The 21,079-nt window shown below is 46.4% G+C and overlaps 1 protein-coding gene across 4 annotated transcripts in view; it reads right to left on the reverse strand.

Annotated features, from left to right (window-relative positions):
* The window catches only part of ak9 (adenylate kinase 9), a 702,269-nt gene that overhangs the window by 159,596 nt on the left and 521,594 nt on the right, over window positions 1-21,079 (reverse strand). For all 4 annotated transcript variants that reach the window (XM_070885675.1, XM_070885673.1, XM_070885672.1 and 1 more), the window contains one exon: window positions 13,332-13,547. In XM_070885675.1, coding sequence (XP_070741776.1) covers window positions 13,332-13,547 — 216 coding nt within the window. The remainder of the gene's footprint in view (window positions 1-13,331; window positions 13,548-21,079) is intronic.

Below are 21,079 nucleotides of genomic sequence, written 5' to 3' on the forward strand. Positions count from 1 at the left end.
GTATTGGTTAGGAAAATATTTGTTCTAAATCATTCATGGGATGTAGGTGTCGCTAACAAGGCCAGCATTTATTGCCCATCCCTAATTGCCCTTGCAAAGGTGGTGGTGAGCCGCTTTCTTGAACCGCTGCAGATCATGAGATAAAGGTATTCTCACAGTGCTGTTAGGGAGGGAGTTCCAGAATTTTGACCGAGCGACGACAAAGGGATGGCAATATATTTCCAAGTCAGGATGATGTGTGACTTGCAGGTGTTGGTGTTCCCATGCGTCGGCTGCCCTCGTTCTTCTAGAGGTCGCGGGTTTGGGAGATGCTGTCAATGAAGCCTTGGAGAGTTGCTGCAGTACATCTTGTAGATGGTACACGCTGTAGCCATGGTGCTGGAGGGAGTGAATGTTTAAGGTAGTGGATGGCATGCCAATCAAGTGAGCTGTTTTGCCTTGGATAGTGTCAAGCTGCTAGAGTGTTATTGGAGCTTCACTCATCCAGGCAAGTAGAGAGAACATAAGAACATAACAATTAGGAGCAGAGGTAGGCCTTACGACCCTTCAAGCCTGCTCAACCATTCAATAAGATCCTGGCTGATCTTCGATCTCAACTTCACTTTCCCATCTGATCCCTATATCCCTTGATTTCCCAAAGAGTCTAAAATTCTATCTATCTCATCCTTGAATATGCTCAATGACTGCGCATTCACAGCCCTTTGGGCTAGAGAATTCCAAAGATTCATAACCCTCTGAGTGAAGCAATTTCTCCTCATATCAGTCTTAAATGCCGACCCCTTTTTCTGAGACTATGTCCCTTAGTTCTAGACTCGCCAGCCAGGGGAAACAATCTCTCAGCATCTACCCTGTTAATCCCTCTCAGAATCTTACATATTTTAATGAGATCACCTCTCATTCTTCTAAACGCCAGAGAATATAAGCCCAATCTACTCAATCTCTCCCTATCGGACAACCCTCTCATCCTAGCGATTAATCTAGTGAATCTTCACTGCAACGCCTCTAAGGCAAGTATGTCTTTTCTCAGATAAGGAGACCAAAACTGTGCACAGTACTCCAGGTGTGGTCTCAACAAAGCCCTGTACAATTGTAGTAAGACTTCCTTACTCTTGTACTCCAACCCCTTGCAGTAAAGGCCAACATGCCATTTGCCTTTCTAATTGCTTGCTGTACCTGCATGCGAACTATCTGTGTTTCCTGTATGAGGATACCTAAATCTCTCCTAACACCAATATTTAAACCCCAATAAAAAAAATTCTGTTTTTCTATTCTACCTACCAAAGTGAATAACCCCACATTATACTCCATCTGCCACATTCTTGTCCACTCATTTAACCTGTTTATATCCCTTTCAGGCTCTTTGTGTCCTCCTCGCAGCTTATTTTCCCACCTAGCTTTGTATCATCAGAAAACTTGGATACATTGCACTCGGTCCCTTCATCGAAGTCATTAATATAGTTGTAAATAGCTGAGGCCCACACACTGATCCTTGCAGCACCCCACTAATTACAACCTGCCAACTGAAAAATGACCCGTTTATCCCTACGCTCTGATTTCTGTTCGTTAACCAATATATTATCCAATATATTACCCCCAACATCATGAGCCCTTACCCTTTATGTGGCATCTTATCGAATGCTTTTTGAAAATCCAAATATACTGCAACCACTGGTTCCCCTTTATGTACGCTGCGAGCTACAACTCAAAATACTGCAATAAATTTGTTAAACATGATTTCCCTTTCAAAAAATCATGTTGACTCTGCCTAATCATATTATGACTTTCTAAGTGTCCTGTTACCACTTCCTTAGTAACAGATTCCAGCATTTTCCCGACAACTGATGTCAAGCTAACTGGCCTGTAGTTTCCTGTTTTCTTTCTCCTTCCTTCCTTGAATAATGGGATTACATTTGCTACTTTCCAATTCACTGGAACCATTCTAGAATCTAGGGAATTTTGGAAGATGGCAACCAATGCATCCACTATCTCTGCAGCCAACTCTTTTAGAACCCGGCCATCAGGTCCAGGGGATTTGTCAGCTTTTAGTCCCATTATTTTCTCAAGTACTTTTACTCTACCAATATTAATTATTTTAAGTTCCTCTCTCTTATTAGTCCTGTGGTTCCCCTATATTTTTGGTATGCTTTATGTGTCTTCTACTGTGAAGGTAGGTACAAATATGTTATATCTGCCTTCATAGTAGAAGACACATAGAGCATACAACATATTTGTTTAAAGTCTCTGCCATTTTCTTATTCCCTATTATAACTTCATCTGTCTCAGCCTCTAAGGGACCAACATTTACTTTTGCTACTCTCTTCCTTTTTACATACTTGTAGAAGCTCTTACAATCTGTTTTTATACTTCTTGCTCTTGAAGTCTATTTTCTCCCTTACCAATTTTTTGGTCATCCTTTGCTGGTTTCTAAAGCTCTCCCAATCCTCAGGCTTACTACTATGTATGCATTTGAGACAATTTCCTAGAACAATACGCCATGGAACCAACTGGGGAACAGGCTATTTCCGTTCTTGTATTGTGTAATAAGACAGGGTTAATTAGTAATCTCATAGTAAAGGATCCTCTGGGAAAGAGTGATCATAATATGACAGAATTTCACCAAAAAAATGTTTTCCTTCCTTTCAGGTTGTCAAGGATCATAAGCTTCAACAACTCTTGGAAATCAACGCCCCTCCAGAATGTTCTACCCCATCACTTTCCTCTGACCCCACCCTTTCTTCCAATCTCACCCCATGCCATGTTTTCACTATCACATCTGACTTTCCCCTCTCTGACCCCGAACAATCAGTCCTCAGCAATGGCCTGAGCTTCATCCCCTTAAACACTCACCTCAATGAATTTCGAGCTCGGTATGACACTGAGCTCTTTTTCCGTCGCCTTCATCTTGGTGCTCACTTCTTTGGTCATAGGTCTTCCCCCCCACAAAGCTAACCCTTTCTCCCGTTTTCAGAATTCTCGGTCTACCTGGACCACTCCCCTCTGACCTCCTACCCTCTCTAAATTTTTTCATTGTGAACTGCTGGTGTGACATCGGCCGTCTCAATTTCTCTGCTCCCCTCACTTACTCCAATCTACTTCTCTGTTCTCTCAGATCCAACCCCAACATTATCATTAAAACTGCTGATAAAGGTGGCGTTGTTGTTGTTAGGCGAACCGACCTCTACCTTGCAGAAGCTGAACGCCAACTCTTCGACACCTCTTCCTCCCTCCCCCTGGACCTTGACCCCACTACCGAACATCAAACCATCGTTTCCAAGACTGTCACTGACCTCATCTCCTTTGGAGATCTTCCCTCCATGACTGCCAACCGCATAGTTCCCCAACCCCGTACAGACCGCTTCTACCTCCATCCCAAGGTCCACCAACAGGACTGCCCTGGTAGACCCATCTTTTCAGCCTGTTCTTGTCCCATGGAAAAAACCTCGTCCTATCGCGACTATTTTTTCTCCCCATCTCTTCCCATCTACATCCGCGACTCTTCCGACGCCCTCCACCACTTTAACAGTTTCCAGTTTCCTGGCCCCAACTGTCTCCTTTTCACGATGGACGTCCAATCCCTCTATACCTCCATCACCCACCAGGATGGCCTGAGGGTGCTCTGCTTCTTCCTTGAACAGAGGCCCAACCAGTCCCCATCCTCCACCACTCTCCTCCGCCTGGCTGAACTTGTTCTCACATTGAACAATTTCTCCTTTGACTCCGCCCACTTCCTCCAAATTAAAACTGCTGCTATGGGAACCTGCATGTGTCCTAGCTATGCCTGCCTTTTCGTAGGATATGTGGAACATTCTTTGTTACAGTCCTACTCAGGTCCCCTCTCTCACCTCTTTTGATGACTGTATTGGTGCAGTTTCCTGCTCTTGCCCTGAACTAGAAAATGTAATTCACTTCACTTCCAATTTCCCTCGCCTTCACATGGTCCATCCCCGACTCTTCCCTTCCCTTTCTCGAATTCTCTGTCTCCATTTCTGGGGATAGGCTATTGACAAACATTCACTATAAGCCCACTGACTCCCATAGCTACCTCAACTACACTTCCTTCCACCCCACTTCCTGTAAGGACAGTTTCCATTCTCCCAGTCTCTCTGACGATACTGTTATGTCCTGGATAAGAAGTCAGACTAGATACTGCAAGCTCAAAGTAAGTGTGACCGTAGTTCTTTATTACAGATCTCAGAGTGCCTCTCCAGCCAGTGAGGCCTCCTTATATACAGGTGCTCCCAAGGGATTGTGGGGATAAGCCCTCTGGTGATTAGACATGGTAATTACAGGTTTACCTACAAAACAACACTTCCCCGCCCAAAGTCAATAGTGTAACTATTTACAATGTGAGTCGATCTGGTGCCTTCCTTTCCCTGGTTGATCGTCTCGGTGCAAATGCTGGTGTTGGTGAGTTGTTTGTTGGGCCTTCACTGGGCTGTTGCGCAGCTGGCCTTGCTGGACTGCTGGGGGTGGTGAATCTTGCTGGGCTGCTGCGGGTGATGGGTTCTGCTTCGTGGTCAACCGCTGGGTCGGTTGCCACTTGTGTGTGTGTTGGAGGGTCGAAAAAGGTAGAGTCTATTGTGGGTTGTTCTGGATAGTCCGTAAATTTGAGTTTGGTTTGGTCCAAGTATTTTCTGCAGGTGAGTCCATTTGCGACTTTGACCACAAACACCCTACTCCCCTCTTTGGCCAAAACAGTGCCAGCAATCCACTTGGGACCTTGTCCATAGTTCAACATAAACACAGGATCATTTACTTCAATTTCGCGTGATACATTTGCGCGATCATGATATGTATTCTGTTGAAGCCGCCTGCTCTCTACCTGTTTGTGTAGATCAGGGTGGACTAACGAGAGCCTTGTCTTAAGTGCCCTTTTCATGAGCAGTTCAGCGGGAGGTAACTAAGCAGGACTCGGAATAAGCAAGTCTGCAGTGAGCTTTCAGGTACCCCTTTCAAGCTCTGCTTAATTGTTTGAACTGCTCGTTCCGACTGACCATTGGACGCTGGCTGAAACGGGGCAGACATACCATGTTTGACCCCATTGCGGGTCATGAATTCCTTGAATTCGGCACTGGTAAAGCACGGCCCATTGTCACTTACAAGGACATCAGGCAGGCCGTGCGTGGCAAATATGGCCCGTAGGCTTTCAATGGTGGCAGCGGACGTGCTTGCCGACATTATCACACGTTCAATTCACTTGGAGTACCGCAACTAAAAACATTTTTCCCAAGAATGGGCCTGCATAGTCAACATGAACCCTAGACCACGGTTTGGAGGGCCAAGACCATAAACTTCGTGGTGCCTCCTGGGTGCATTGCTTAACTGAGAACATGTGTAACATTTGTGCACACAGGACTCTAAGTCTGCATCGATACCGGGACACTACACATGGGATCTGGCTATCGCTTTCATCATTACAATGCCTGGGTGTGTACTGTGGAGATCACTAATGAAATTGTCCCTGCCCTTTTTTGGCACAACTACCTGATTACCCCATAGGAGGCAGTCTGCCTGTATAGACATTTCACCTTTGCGCCGCTGGTACGGCTTTATTTCTTCCTGCATCTCTAAAGGGACACTAGACCAACTCCCGTGGAGCACAGTTTTTAACTAAGGACAGTAAGGGGTCCTGGCTCGTCCAGGTTCTAATCTGTCGGGCGGTAACAGGTGATTGCTCACTCTCAAATGCTTCCATTACCATAACTAAATTTGCAGGCTGTGTCATCTCCACCCTGGTGGTGGGCAATGGTAGCCTATTGAGAGCATCGGCACAGTTTTCTGTGCCTGGCCTGTGGTGGATGGCATAGTTGTATGCGGACAACGTGAGCGCCCATCTCTGGATGTGGGCCGATTCATTTGTATTTATCCCCTTATTGTCAGAAAAGAGGGATATAAGCAGCTTATGGTCAGTTACCAATTCAAATTTGAGCCCGAACAGATATTGATGCATTTTCTTTACCCCGTAAACACATGCTAACGCTTCTTTTTCGACCATACTGTAGGCCCTCTCGGCCTTAGAAGACTTCTAGATGCATAAGCAATCAGTTGCAATTTTCTAAATTCATTAGCTTGTTGCAATACACACCCGACCCCGTATGACGACGCATCACATGCTAGTACCAAATGTTTACATGGATCGTACAACACAAGCAATTTGTTTGAACATAACAGCTTCCTAGCTTTCTCAAAGACATTTTCTTGGCTTTTACCCCATACCCATTCATCTCCTTTACGCAGTAAAGAGTGCAGGGGTTCTAACAATGTGCTAAGACCCGGTAGGAAGTTACCAAAATAGTTCAGGAGTCCTAGAAACGACTGCAGCTCCGACATGTTCTGTGGTCTTGGTGTGTTTTGATTGCCTCTGTCTTCGAATCGGTGGGCATGATGCCGCCCGTCGCGATTCTTCTCCCTAGGAACTCCACTTCAGGCACCAGGAAAATGCACATCGAGCATTTTAGTCTGAGCCCCACATGATTAAGCTGACTGAGAATCTCCTCCAGGTTCTGCAGGTGCTCGACGGTGTCCCGACCTGTAACCAAGATGTCTTCCTGGAAGACCACGCTGTGCGGGACCAACCTCAGCAAGCTTTCCATGTTTCTCTGGAATATCTCCGCAACCGATCGAATCCCAAATGGGCATCTGTTGTAAACGAAAAAACCTTTGTGCATGTTGATGCAGGTGAGGCCTTTCGAAGATTCCTCCAGCTCCTGCATCATATAGGCCGAGGTCAAGTCCAGCTTCGTGAACGTTTTCCCTCCCACCAGCGTCGCAAATAGGTCATCTGCCTTTGGTAGCGGGTATTGATCCTGCAGTGAGAAACGATTGATAGTTACTTTGTAATCACCACAGATTCTGACGGTGCCCCCGTGTCCCTTGAGGACTGGAACAATCGGACTGATCTACTCATTGAATTAGATCGACGAAATTATATCCTCTCGTTGCAGCCTATCCAGCTCGATCTCCACCCTCTCTCTCATCATGTAAGATACCGCTCTCGCCTTGTGATGGATGGGTCGCGCTCCCGGAATCAAATGGATCTGCACTTTAGCTCCTTGGAACTTCCTAATGCCTGGTTCAAACAGCGAGGGAAACTTGCTTAGGACCTGCGGACATGAGGTGTCGTCGACGGACAAAAGTGCTCAGACGTCATCCCAGTTCCAGCATATCTTTCTCAGCCAACTCCTGCCGAACAGCGTGTGGTCATCGCCCGGTACCAACCAGAGTGGTAAGTCATGCACCGCTCCATCGTAGAAGACCTTTACGGTAGCACTGCCAATTACGGGAATCAGTTCTTTTGTGTACGTTCTAAGTTTGGTACGAATGGGAGTCAGGACTGGTCTTGAAGCCTTGTTGCACCACAACTTATGGAAATTCTTTTTACTCATTATGGACTGGCTTGCGCCCGTGTCTAGCTCCATGGACACCAGGAGTCCATTTAATTCAACCTTCAGCATTATCGGGGAACACTTTGTGGTAAATGTGTGCACTCCATATACCTCTGCCTCCTCGGTCTAAAGCTCTGGTGTGTCCTGATCCACCGTGGATCTGTCCTCCTCTGCAACATGGTGGTTTGCAGGATTAGCAGGGTTTGCAGCTCGCCTGCACATATGTTGGAGGCGTCTCATTGTTCCACAGTCCTTGCAAATGTATCCTTTGAAGCGGCATGAATGGAATCAATGATCACCCCCGCAGCGCCAACAAGGTGTTAATTGCCTTGTATTCACCACTCTTGATGCCAGACTCTGAGTCATCTGCGGGATGTGCAGCTACAGGTGTGTAAGTCCTGCCATGTACATTTCGATTTGAAAATGACATTCCTTTGTTCATAGTACTTGCAGCAGCACTAGTGTGCTGGGAAATTTGTTTGGTATTGTCACTGGTGGAGATAAACGCCTGGGCTATTGCTATGGCTTTACTCAAGGTTGGAGTCTCTACAGTCAAAAGTTTGCAAAGTATTACTTCATGGCCAATGCCAAGTACAAAGAAGTCCCTGAGCATATGCTCCAAGTGTCCTTCAAATTCACAATGTCCTGCAAGGCACCTTAGCTCGGTGACGTAGCTCGCCACTTCCTGGCCTTCAGACCTCTTGTACATGTAGAACCGATACCTCACCATCAGAATGTTTTCCTTCGGGTTTAGATGCTCCCGGACCAACTCATCGTATGACTTGTCTGGGGGTTTTGCTGGAGCGAGCAGGTTTTTCATGAGGCCATACATTGGTGCCGCGCAATCGGTGAGGAGGATCGTCCTTCGTTTGGCAGCGTTCCCTTCTCCTTCCAACTCGTTGGCCACAAAGTATTGGTCAAGTCACTCCACGAAGGTTTCCCAATCATCTCCCTCTGAAAATTTCTCCAGGATGCCCACAGTTCCCTGCATTGTTGGGTTGGGGTTCGTCATCTGTATCTCATCGCCAGTTGTTATGTCTTGGATAAAGAGTCAGACTAGATATTGCAAGCTCAAAGTAAGTGTGACCATAGTTCTTTATTACAAATCTCAGAATGCCTCTCGAGCCTGTGAGGCCTCCTTATATATAGGTGCTCCCAAGGGATTGTGGGATCCCTTGGGACTCCAGGGGATAAGCCCTCTGGTGGTTAGACATGGTAATTACAGGTTTACATACATAACAGATACCACCTTCCATACTAGTGCTTCTGATATGTCTTCCTTTTTCCTCAACCGAGGATTCGCCTCTACCGTGGTTGACGGAGCCCTCGACCGTGTCATTCTATTTCCCACACTTCTGCTCTCATCTCTTCCTCTCCCTTCCAGAACCACGATAGGGTTCCCTTGTCCTCCCCTTTTACCCCACCAGCCTCCACATTCAACATGTCATCCTCCGCCATTTCCGCCACCTCCAGTGTGATCCCACCTCCAAACACATCTTCCCTTCCCCTCCCCATTCAGCATTACGAAGGGACCTGTCCCTCTGCAATACGCTGGTCCACTCCTCAACCACCCCAACACCACTTCACCTTCCCATGGCACCTTCCTGTGCAAGCGCAGGAGATGTAACTCATGCCCTTTTACTTCCTCCTTTCCCACAGTCCAGGGCCCCAAACAATCCTTCGAGGTGAAACAGCGATTTACTTGTACTTCTTGCAATTTAGTATACTGTATTCGCTGCTTGTGATGTGGTTTCCTCTATAATGGGGAAACCAAATGCAGATTGGGTGATTGCTTTACGGAACATAAGAATATAAGAAATAGGAGCAGGAGTAGGCCATACAGCCCCTCAAGCCTGCTCCGCCATTCAATATGATCTTGGCTGATCCGATCATGGACTCAGGTCCACTTTCCTGCCTGCTCCATGACCCCTTATTCCCTAGTGTTTAAGAAACGGTCTATTTCTGTCTTAAACTTATTCAATGTCCCAGCTTCCATAGCTCTCTGAGGCAGTGAATTCCACAGATCCACAACCCTCTGAGAGAGGAAATTTCTCCTCATCTCAGTTTTAAATGGGCGGCCCCTTATTCTAAGATTATGCCCTCTAGTTCTAGTCTCCCTTATCAGTGGAAACATCCTCTCTGCATCCACCTTGTCAAGCCCCCTCATAATCTTATATGTTTCGATAAGATCACCTCTCATTCTTCTGAATTCCAATGAGTAGAAGCCCAACCTACTCAACCTTTCCTCATAAGTCAACCTCCTCATCTCTGGAATCAACCTTGTGAACCTTCTCTGAACTGCCTCCAAAGCAAGTATATCCTTTCGTAAATATGGAAACCAAAACTGCACGCAGTATTCCAGGTGTGGCCTCACCAATCCCTGTACAACTGTAGCAAGACTTCCCTGCTTTTATACTCCATCCCCTTTGCAATAAAGGCCAAGATTCCATTGGCCTTCCTGATCACTTGCTGTACCTGCATACTAACCTTTTGTGTTTCATGCACAAGTACCCCCAGCTCCCGATGTCCACGCAGTGGAGAGGAGGTGGTCCTCTTTCTGGGGGAGCCAGACCACTCCTACCTGTATTTAAGAGGCTGTGGAGGGACATAGCACAAGAGGTCTCTGCTGTAGACACTGTGCCCAAAACTGGGACACAATGTCAAAAAAAGTTCAACGGCCTTACCAGAGTCATCCGGGCAAGTACCATTCACATTTATAAGAACGTAAGAAATAGGAACGGGAGCAGGCCATTTGGCCCCTCGAGCCTGCTCCGCCATTTAATAAGATCATTGTTGATCTGATCATGGACTCAGCTTCACTTCCCTGCCTGCCCCCCATAACCCTTTATTCCCTTATTGCTCTAAAATATGTCTATCTCCGCCTTAAATATATTCAATGACCCAACCTCCACAGCTCTCTGGGGCAGAAAATTCCACAGATTTACAATCCTCTAAGAGAAGAAATTCCTCCTTATCTCAATTTTAAATGGGTGGTTCTTTATTCTGAGACTATGCCCCCTAGTTCTAGAATCCCCCTTGTCAAGACTCCTCATTATCTTATATGTTTTGATAAGATCACATTTATGTATGCTTTCTTTCCTTCGAACATGAATCTCATACACTATCATGCATATGGTCTCTCTCAAAAGTCTTGCTGTCTGTGGCGTGGGTTTCACAATCCATAAGAAAGATAAAGGGTTACTTCTGCACCCATTGCCTTCTAATGATCGATGCACATGAACTCACTAATTTACATCTTTCTTCATAATACACTCCCACTGCTGCTATGGCTTTCAGAAAGATCACCTATGTTACATCCCTCTAACCTCTTAACAATCATTCACGAAGCTCATGCAACATCCAAACAGATTGAATGGAAGCCACGAGAACATTCACACAGTCTCACCTATTGTACTATGGTACGCATATATGCCACAACAGGAGAGAAACCCTTTCTGAACCCTTCCTATTTTTCTCTTTGCAGTAGAAGCACTCACACAACAGGAGGGAGCAGCTGCGCACAGGCGGGGGACCGCCTCAAATACTACAACATACTGATGTCAAGGAATGGGTGTCGGCCCTCATTGGAGTAGCAGCTCGGACAGTTGCCAGGGGCGACGCTCAGCCCCCTTCGGGTAGTGAGGGTATGTGAATGGATCGGGTGCCTGAAGAGACTGAATTGAGACATATAATGAAGTGGCGGCAGGCCTTCAAATGAGCATGTGCAATGCCACCTTCTTCATGTCACCCTGCCCCCTCCCCTGCTGCTAACCGCACGTATGTGTTCTTGTGCTTGCAGAAGATCAGCCACAATCACGCCAGCCTTCCTGGGACGCATCAAGCTCAGTCCATGGCAGTGATGACGAGGCTGCGGACACAACCAATGCAACTGAGCGCAGAGCCCACCAGTTGCCCCTTCTCAACATTTTTCATCTGGCAATGGGATTTTTGAGGCATTTGAATCTTCGGAGGTTCCTAGCCCCAGTCACCTAGAGCAATGCAGTGCAAGAGGGCAATCTTGCAGGCCAGCTCTCCGGAGGGTGAGTCAGCAAAGTCAGTCTGCTCAACGACAGGCACGAACTGGACTTGGTGGAAATGTACAGGGAAAATGTCCAGACCATAAAGCAGCGCGAAATCAGGGCCAGTGGCAGACCATGAAGCAGCGTGAACTCCGGACCAGCAATAGACCATAACACAGCATAAAATCCAGTGAAAAAGAAGGGTGGTAAGAGAAGGGATAACCAGCCATGGATAACCAAGGAAATAAAGGAGAGTATCAAATCAAAGACCAATGCGTATAAGGTGGCCAAGGTTAGTGGGAAACTAGCAGATTGGGAAAATTTTAAACAACAGCAAAGAATGACTAAAAAAGCAATAAAGAAAGGAAAGATAGATTACGAAGGTAAACTTGCGCAAAACATAAAAACAGATAGCAAAAGATTTTACAGATATATAAAACGGAAAAGAGTAACTAAAGTAAATGTTGGTCCCTTAGAAGATGAGAAGAAAGCAGAGAGTCGGGATAAATGGGTCCTTTTCGGGTTGGAAATCGGTGGTTAGTGGTGTGCCACAGGGATCGGTGCTGGGACCACAACTGTTTACAATATACATAGCTGACCTGGAAGAGGGGACAGAGTGTAGTGTAACAAAATTTGCAGATGACTCAAAGATTAGTGGGGAAGCCGGTTTTGTAGAGGACACAGAGAGGCTGCAAAGAGATTTAGATAGGTTAAGCGAATGGGCTAAGGTTTGGCAGATGGAATACAATGTCGGAAAATGTGAGGTCATCCACCTTGGAAAAAAAACAGTAAAAGGGAATATTATTTGAATGGGGAGAAATTACAACATGCTGAGGTGCAGAGGGACCTGGGGGTCCTTGTGCATGAATCCCAAAAAGTTAGTTTGCAGGTGCAGCAGGTAATCAGGAAGGCGAATGGAATGTTGGCCTTCATTGCGAGAGGGATGGAGTACAAAAGCAGGGAGGTCCTGCTGCAACTGTACAGGGTATTGGTGAGGCCGCACCTGGAGTACTGCGTGCAGTTTTGGTCACCTTACTTAAGGAAGGATATACTCGCCTTGGAGGGGGTACAGAGATGATTCACTAGGCTGATTCCGGAGATGAGGGGGTTACCTTATGATGATAGATTGAGTAGACTGGGTCTTTACTCGTTGGAGTTCAGAAGGATGAGGGGTGATCTTATAGAAACATTTAAAATAATGAAAGGGATAGACAAGATAGAGGCAGAGAGTTGTTTCCACTGGTCGGGGAGACTAGAACTAGGGGGCACAGCCCCAAAATACGGGGGAGCCAATTTAAAACCCAGTTGAGAAGGAAGTTCTTCTCCCAGAGGGTTGTCAATCTGTGGAATTCTCTGCCCAAGGAAGCAGTTGAGGCTAGCTCATTGAATGTATTTAAATCACAGATAGATAGATTTTTAACCAATAAGGGAATTAAGGGTTATGGGGAGTGGGCGAGTAAGTGGAGCTGAGTCCACGGCCAGATCAGCCATGATCTTGTTGAATGGCGGAGCAGGCTCGAGGGGCGTTGATTTTGCCCATTCTGATGATTCCGCCCAAAAAAGTTGGCGGGCGGTATTATTTTTTCCCGGCGTTACGCACATGGGGAAAGTAACACTCACCAATAAGTTTTCGAAAAATGCCCGTCAGTTTCCATTTTATGGCTAAATGGGCAATATATGGGCGTTATACATCATTTCAGCAGTAAAATGGTTGTTAAGTGGGCGTTAACCGTGCAAAAAACGTGGAAAGTCTAGCCCATTATCCTTGAAGGTCTACTTAAACACATACTATAGCTATGCAATTAATTATGCAATACAATTATGCAGTTACAATTATTCAGCTGTGCACTTAGAAAACACCTCTTTGGATGAATATTGCCTCATAAGGATAAAGAATGAAAAAACTATTTTTGTGGTATATTTGTACCTGTACTGCATCCATCTTCTCCAGATCAGACTCATATTTATCTCCAATTTCACTTTTTATCCGTTCAATGGCATCATTCTCATCTTCGTCATCTTCGTCTACTTCTTCCTCCTCCTCCACAAATTCATCTGCTAGTATATCCTCAATGAACTCTTCATCTTCATCTTCATCATCACTTGCATCACTTTCATTTGAGGAATGTTCCAATGTTCCACCCTACAAGGTGAGTATATAAACATTATCATTGAGTGGTGCATGGAAATTATATCTTACTTACAAATTATTTAGTAGCTGTATGAGTAAACAAATGTAGCATTTATGTTTGGTTCAAATTACTGTGCTAATCACAATGGGGGGAATTTTAACCCCAAAGAATGGGTGGGTTAGGGTTGAGTGGGAGGTTAAAATGTTAAAAAACTGAATCCACCCATTTCCAGCTAACCCGCTCCCAGGGGGGCGGGGGGGGGGTCGCCCATTTAAATATTATAATCAGGCTGGCATGCCTCAGATTTAACCAGCATTTCAAATTTGACTGTGGTTGGTCGCGTTTTGCAGGCCTTGGGGAACCCGCCAGCTAAAGCAAGGCTAGCACTGCTGGATCCAGCGTCCCTACCTCATCCATCACCCACGGTCGGAGACCCCCTACAAATCATCTGATCGCCTTCCTGGACTCTGCTTTCCGTCTCCGTTAAAACTGGAAGTGGGCGGGTTGGAGGCTGGTTGGGGTCGAGATTCAATTTGTAAACACTTTAACCTCCCATCCGACCCCAATCCATACCGTTCTTTGGGGTTAAAATTCCCCTCATTGTGACTAATACAAAAATTAGAAACCAAACATATGCTCCATCCCCCTCGATGCTCCGATGCTTCCTTCCACCCCATCCCAACGATGCTCCGATGCTTCCCTCCCTCCCGAAGCTCTAATGCTTCTCCCTCCCAGCCCCCCAATCCTGCCTTCCTTCCTCCCCTGATGCTTCCCTCCCCCCCTCCCCCCTCCCCTGATGATTCCTTCCCCGATTGTCCGGCCCCGATCCTCTCCCATCCCCATGGTCCTACTCCAGCCCCCGGCCCCCACCAGATCCCTCCTTTCTGAGGCCGAGTGCTGCAGGGCTACCACTCCCCACAGCCAGCCAGTCTCTTCATCTGTCTGGTTGCGGGTGGCAAATCAACCTTTTAAATGCAAATCAGGCCCAGCCGTTAGATTCGCATCCGAGCCTCACTGCTCCCAAACCGCCTCCTAATTAAAATGCTGGCCAATGTGCCTCATGGTCATTAGGGATCAATCAAATCCAACAAGCACATTTCAGAACATAGAAAACAGCCAGTACACAGTCACTGATATGTCCTTACTATACAGTACAAATGCACACGAGGCCCATACTAGAGAGAAGGTCACTCTGTGACCAGTAGCCTTTATTTCCCAGCACTGAAGTGATGAAGATGGGTGGAGCTTCCCCTTTTATACCTGAAAGTCCAGGTTAGGAGTGTCTCCCACAAGTTCACCACCTAGTGGTCAGTGTACTCACAGTGTACAACTTAGGTCAGTTTATACATGGATTACAATGACAGTTGAATACATGACAGTCATAATAACTGAAAGTTGAGTAAGTTGCAATAATTCTACCCTTTTAAAAGTTCTGACTGAAAGTTTAACTAAGTGAGTTGAAATGACTGTAAACATTAAAAATTCATTTTCTAAGGAAAATGTTAACCATGTTTAAATCTTGGGCTTCTAAAGAAACCCTGTAACTCAGTTTACGAGCAGGCAGTGTCAAAGGTGCCAGGTACAAACCCTATTTAATTCCAAAAATATGCTGCTTTTAATGTAGTCTGTAAGCAGTGCCATCGCACGTCAACCAGAAAAGAACAAAATACACATGACAGAAAAAGCATAAGGAATAAATGGACAGGACTGCATTAAAAACACATGCCTTTGCTAATTACTAACCGCTTGTTTTACATTTACTTATACGGATCACTAGCTTATTGTTGAAATGTCTTCCAAAAACACTCATTTCAGGTCCACATATTATTTAACTCCCAAAAATCCCTTCCTCAAATGGGAAGGATGGAGAAGTCCAGTCTATAAATTCTTTACAAATTTGCGACAATGGCATTTATTTATGAAACAACCAGTGTTACCAAAGTATGGATCGAGGATTGATGAACTAACCGAAAACAGAGAGTCAGGATAAATGGTTCATTTTCTGGTTGGCAACCAGTAACTAGTGGGGTGCCGCAGGGATCAGTGCTGGGACCCCAACTATTTACAATCTGTATTAACAACTTGGAAGAAAGGACTGAGTGTAACGTAGCCAAGTTTGCTGACGATACAAAGATGGGAGGAAGAGTAAAGTGTGAGGAGGACACAAAAAATTTGCAAAAGGATATAGATAGGCTAAGTAAGTGGGCAAAAATGTGGCAGATGGAGTATAATGTTGGAAAGTGTGAGGTTATGCACTTTGGCAGAAAAAAATCAAAGAGCAAGTTATTATTTAAATGGAGAAAGATTGTAAAGTGCCACAGTATAGTGGGACCTGGGGGTACTTGTGCATCAAACAAAAAAGGATAGTATGTGTTATATATGTGGACTTGTATTTACTCTGTTCAGCCACCAGAGGGCTCAACCCCTGGAGTCCCAAGGGATCCCATAATCCCTTGGGAGCACAGGTATTTAAGGAGGCTTCCCACGTTGGAGAGGCACTCTGGAGACCTGCAATAAAAAACTAAAGTCACACTTTACTTTGAGCTCACAGTGTTCAGTCTGACTCGTTCTCCACACACAAGAACTGGAAATGAGATACAGATAGCGAACCCAAAGATGCAGAGAACAGTGGGCATTCTGGAGAAATTTTCGGTGGGAGATGATTGGGAAATATTTGTGGAGCGACTCGACCAATACTTCATGGCTAATGAGCTAGATGGGGAAGAGAGCGCTGCCAAACAAAAGGCGATCCTACTCACCGTCAGTGGGGTACCAACGTATGGCCTCATGAAGAATTTGCTCACTCCAGCGAAACCCACGGAGAAATCGTACGACGATTTGTGCACACTGGTCCGAGAGCATTGGAACCCGAAGGAAAGCAGTCTGATGGCGAGGTACCGGTTCTATACCTACAAAAGGTCTGAAGGCCAGGTAGTGGCGAGTTATGTCGCCGAGCTAAGACGCCTTGCAGGAAATTGCGAATTTGAAGGACATTTGGACCACATGCTCAGAGACTTTTTCGTACTTGGCATTAGCCATGAAACCACACTTTGCAAACTTTTGAATGTAGAGACCCCAACTTTGAGTAAGGCCATAGCGATAGCCCAGGCGTTCATTGCCACCAGTGACGATACGAAGCAAATCTCGCAGCACACAAGTGCTGCTACAAGTACTGTGAACAAAGTGATGTTGTTTTCGAATCGTAACGTACAGGGCAGGTCACGCATACCTGCAGTGCACGTCCGCAGATGACTCAGAGTCCACCGTCAAGGGTGATGAATGCAAGGCCATTAACACCTTGTTGGCGCTGCGGGGGTGATCATCGTTTCCATTCATGCCGATTCAAAGAGTACATTTGCAAGGGCTGTGGAACAATGAGACACCTCCAACGAGTGTGCAGGCGAGCTGCAAAGCCTGTTAAACCTGCAAACCACCATGTTGCAGAGGAGGACAGATCCACGGAGGATCATGACGAACCAGAGCCTCAGATAGAGGAGGCAGAGGTACATGGGGTGTATACATTCACCATGAATTGTCCCCCGATAATGCTGCATGTTGAACTAAATGGACTCCCGGTGTCAATGGAGCTGGACACGGGCATGAGCCAGTCCATCATGGGCATAAAGACTTTCGCAAAGTTGTGGTGCAACAAGGCCTCAAGGCCAGTCTTAACTCCAGTTCGCACGAAACTAAGAACTTACACAAAAGAACTGATTCCTATAATCGGCAGTGCTACTGTAAAAGTCTCCTACGATGGAGCGATGCACAAACTACCCCTCTGGGTGGTACCGGGCGATGGTCCCATGCTGCTCGGCAGGAGCTGGCTGGGAAAGATACGCTGGAACTGGACGACGTCCGAGCACTATCATCCGCTGACGACACTTCGTGTGCCCAGGTCTGAAACAAATTTTCTTCGCTGTTCGAACCAGGCATGGGGAAATTCCAAGGAGCAAAAGTGCAGATCCACCTAATTCCGGGAGCGCGACCCATCCATCACAAGGCGAGAGCAGTACCGTACATGATCAGAGAAAAGGTAGAGATCGAGCTAGACTGGCTGCAAAGAAAGGGTGTCATTTCACCGATCGAGTTCAGCGAGTGGGCCAGTCCTATTGTCCCAGTCCTCAAGGGAGACAGCATTGTCAGAATCTGTGGCGATTACAAAGTAACTATCAATCGTTTCTCCCTGCAGGACCAATACCCACTACCAAAGGCCGACGACCGCTTTGCAATGCTGGCGGGAGGAAAGACGTTCCAGAAGCTGGATCTGACTTCAGCCTACATGATACAGGAACTGGAAGAATCATCGAAGGCCCTCACCTGCATCAATACTCACAAAGGTCTTTTTGTTTATAACAGATGCCCGTTTGGAATTTGATCAGAGGCGGCAATATTCCAGAAAAACATGGAAAGTTTACTGAAGTCAGTCCCGCACACTGTGGTCTTTGAAGACGACATCTTGGTCACAGGTTGGAACACAGTCGAGCACCTGCAGAACCTGGAGGAGCTTCTTAGTCGACTCAACCGCTCAGGTTAAAATGCTCAAACTGCGTTTTCCTGGTGCCTGAAGTGGAGTTCTTGGGAAGGAGGATTGCAGCGGACAGCATCAGGTCCACCAATGTTAAGACGGAGGCAATCGAGAACGCACCGAGGCCATCGAACATGATGGAGCTGCGGTCGTTTCTGGGACTCCTGAACTAATTTGGTAATTTCTTACCGGGTCTCAGCACACTGCTAGAACCATTACATGTCTTATTATGAAAAGGGGACGAATGAGTTTGGGGCAAAAGCCAAGAAAATGCTTTTGTAAAAGCGAGAAAATTGTTATGCTCAAACAAATCGCTTGTGTTGTATGATCCATAAGCGTTTGGTACTAGCATGTGATGTGTTGTCATATGGTGTCGGGTGTGTATTGCAACAAGCTAATGATTTCGGGAAACTGCAACTGGTTGCTTATGCATCCAGGAGTCTGTCCAAGGCTGAGAGAGCCTACAGTACGATTGAAAAAGAAGCGTTAGCGTGTGTCTATAGGGTAAATAAAATGCATCAATACTTGTTTGGGCTAAAATTCTAACTGGAAACTGACCATAAGCCACTTATATCCCTGTTTTCCGAGAGTAAAGGGATAAATACCAAAGCATCGGCCCGCATCCAGAGATGGGTGCTCACGTTGTCCGCATACAACTACGCCATCCGCCACAGGCCAGGCACAGAAAATTGCGCCAATGCTCTCAGTAGGCTGCCATTGTCCACCATGGGGGTGGAAATGGCATGGCCCGCAGATCTAACCATGGTTATGGAAGTATTTGAGAGTGAGCAATCACCCGTTACTGCCCGGCAGATCAAAACCTGGACAAGCGAGAGCCCCTTATTATCTCGAGTCAAAAGCTGTGTGCTTCACGGGAGCTGATCCAGTGTCCCAGAGGAAATGCAGGAAGAGATAAAGCCGTTCCAGCGGCGCAAATATGAAATGTCTATTCAGGCAGACTGCCTTCTGTGGGGCAATCGAGTAGTGGTCCCCAAGAAGGGCAGAGACACCTTCATCAATGTCCTCCACAGTACCCATCCAGGCATCGTAATGATGAAGGCGATAGCCAGATCCCACATGTGGTAGCCCGGTATTGATGCGGACTTAGAGTACTGCGTTCACAGATGTAATACATGCTCGCAGTTAAGCAATGCACCCAGGGAGGCGCCACTAAGTTTATGGTCTTGGCCCTCCAAACCGTAGTCTAAGGTACATGTCGACTATGCAGACCCGTTCTTGGGTAAAATGTTCCTTGTGGTTGTAGACGCGTACTCTAAGTGGATTGAATGTGAGATAATGTCGGCTAGCACGTCCGCTGCCACTACTGAAAGCCTGCGGGCCATGTTTGTCAAACACGGCTTACCCTGGTGAGAGACAACGGGCCATGTTTTACCAGTGCTGAGTTCAAAGAATTCATGACCTGTAACGGGATGAAACATGTCACATCTGCCCCGTTTAAACCAGCGTCCAATGGTCAGGCAGAGAGAGCAGTGCAAACCATCAAGCAAGGCTTGAAGAGGGTAACTGAAGGCTCACTGCAGACTCGCCTATCCCGAGTCCTGCTTAGCTACCGCACTAGACCCCACTCACTGGGATCCCACCTGCTGAACTGCTCATCAAAAGAGCACTTAAGTTAAGGCTCTCGTTAGTTCACTCTGATCTACATGAACAGGTAGAGAGCAGGCGGCTTCAACAAAGTGCATAGCATGATAGCGCAAATGTGTCACGCGAGATTGAAATCAATGATCCTGTATTTGTATTAAATTATGGACAAGATCCCAGTGGCTTCCCGGCACTGTCGTGACCAAAGAGGGGAGCAGGGTGTTTCGGGTCAAACTTTCAAATGTACTCATTCACCGGAAACACTTGGACCAAATCAAACTCAGATTCACAGACTACCCTGAGCAACCCACCTTGGGCCCTACCTTTTTTGATCCCCCAACAAACACACCAGTGGCAACCGGCACCATGGTTGACCACGAAGCAGAACCCATCATCCACAGCAGCCCTGCAGGGCCCAACACACCAGGCAGCCCAGCAAGGCCAGCTGCACAGCAGCCCAGCGAGGGCCCAACAAATGATTCAACAACACCAGCTTTCACACCAAGTCGATGAAACAGGGCAAGAAGGGCCCCAGATCAACTCACATTGTAAATAGTTACACTGTTGACTTGGCGGGGGAGTGTTATATATATGTGGACTTGTATTTACTCTGTACAGCCACCAGAGGGCTCATCCCCTGGAGTCCCAAAGGATCCCATAATCCCTTGTGAGCACAGGTATTTAAGGAGGTTTTACAGGTTGGAGAGGCACTCTGAAGACCTGCAATAAAAGACTAAGGTCACACTTTACTTTGAACTCACAGTGTTCAGTCTGACTCTTTGTCCATACACAACAGTATGCAGGTACAGGAAGTGATCAGGAAGGCCAATGGTATCTTGGCCTTTATTGCAAAGGGGATGGAGTATAAAAGCAGGGAAGTCTTGCTACAGTTATACAGGATATTGATGAGGCCACACCTGGAATACTGCGTGCAGTTTTGCTTTCCATATTTAAAAAAGGATATACTTGCTTTGGAGACAGTTCAGAGAAGGTTCACTAGGTTGATTCTGGGGATGAGGGGCTTGACTTATGAGGAAAGGTTGAGTAGGTTGGGTCTCTACCCTTTGGAATTCAGAAGAATGAGAGGTGATCTTATCGAAACGTATAAGATTATGAGAGGGCTTGACAAGATGGATGCAGAGAGGATGTTTCCACTGATGGGGGAGACTAGAACTAGAGGACATGATCTTAGAACAAGGAGCCGCCCATTTAAAACAGATGAGGAGAAATTTCTTCTCTCAGAGGGTTGTAAATCTGTGGAATTTGCTGCCTCAGAGAGCTGTGGAAGCTGGGACATTGAATAAATTTAAGACAGAAATAGACAGTTTCTTAAACGATAAAGGGATAAGGGGTTACAGGGAACAGACGGGGAAGTGGAGCTGAGTTCATGATCAGGTCAGCCATGATCTTATTGAA

This window comes from Pristiophorus japonicus, chromosome 7, assembly GCF_044704955.1.
Source record: "Pristiophorus japonicus isolate sPriJap1 chromosome 7, sPriJap1.hap1, whole genome shotgun sequence".
Lineage (NCBI taxonomy): Eukaryota > Metazoa > Chordata > Chondrichthyes > Pristiophoridae > Pristiophorus > Pristiophorus japonicus.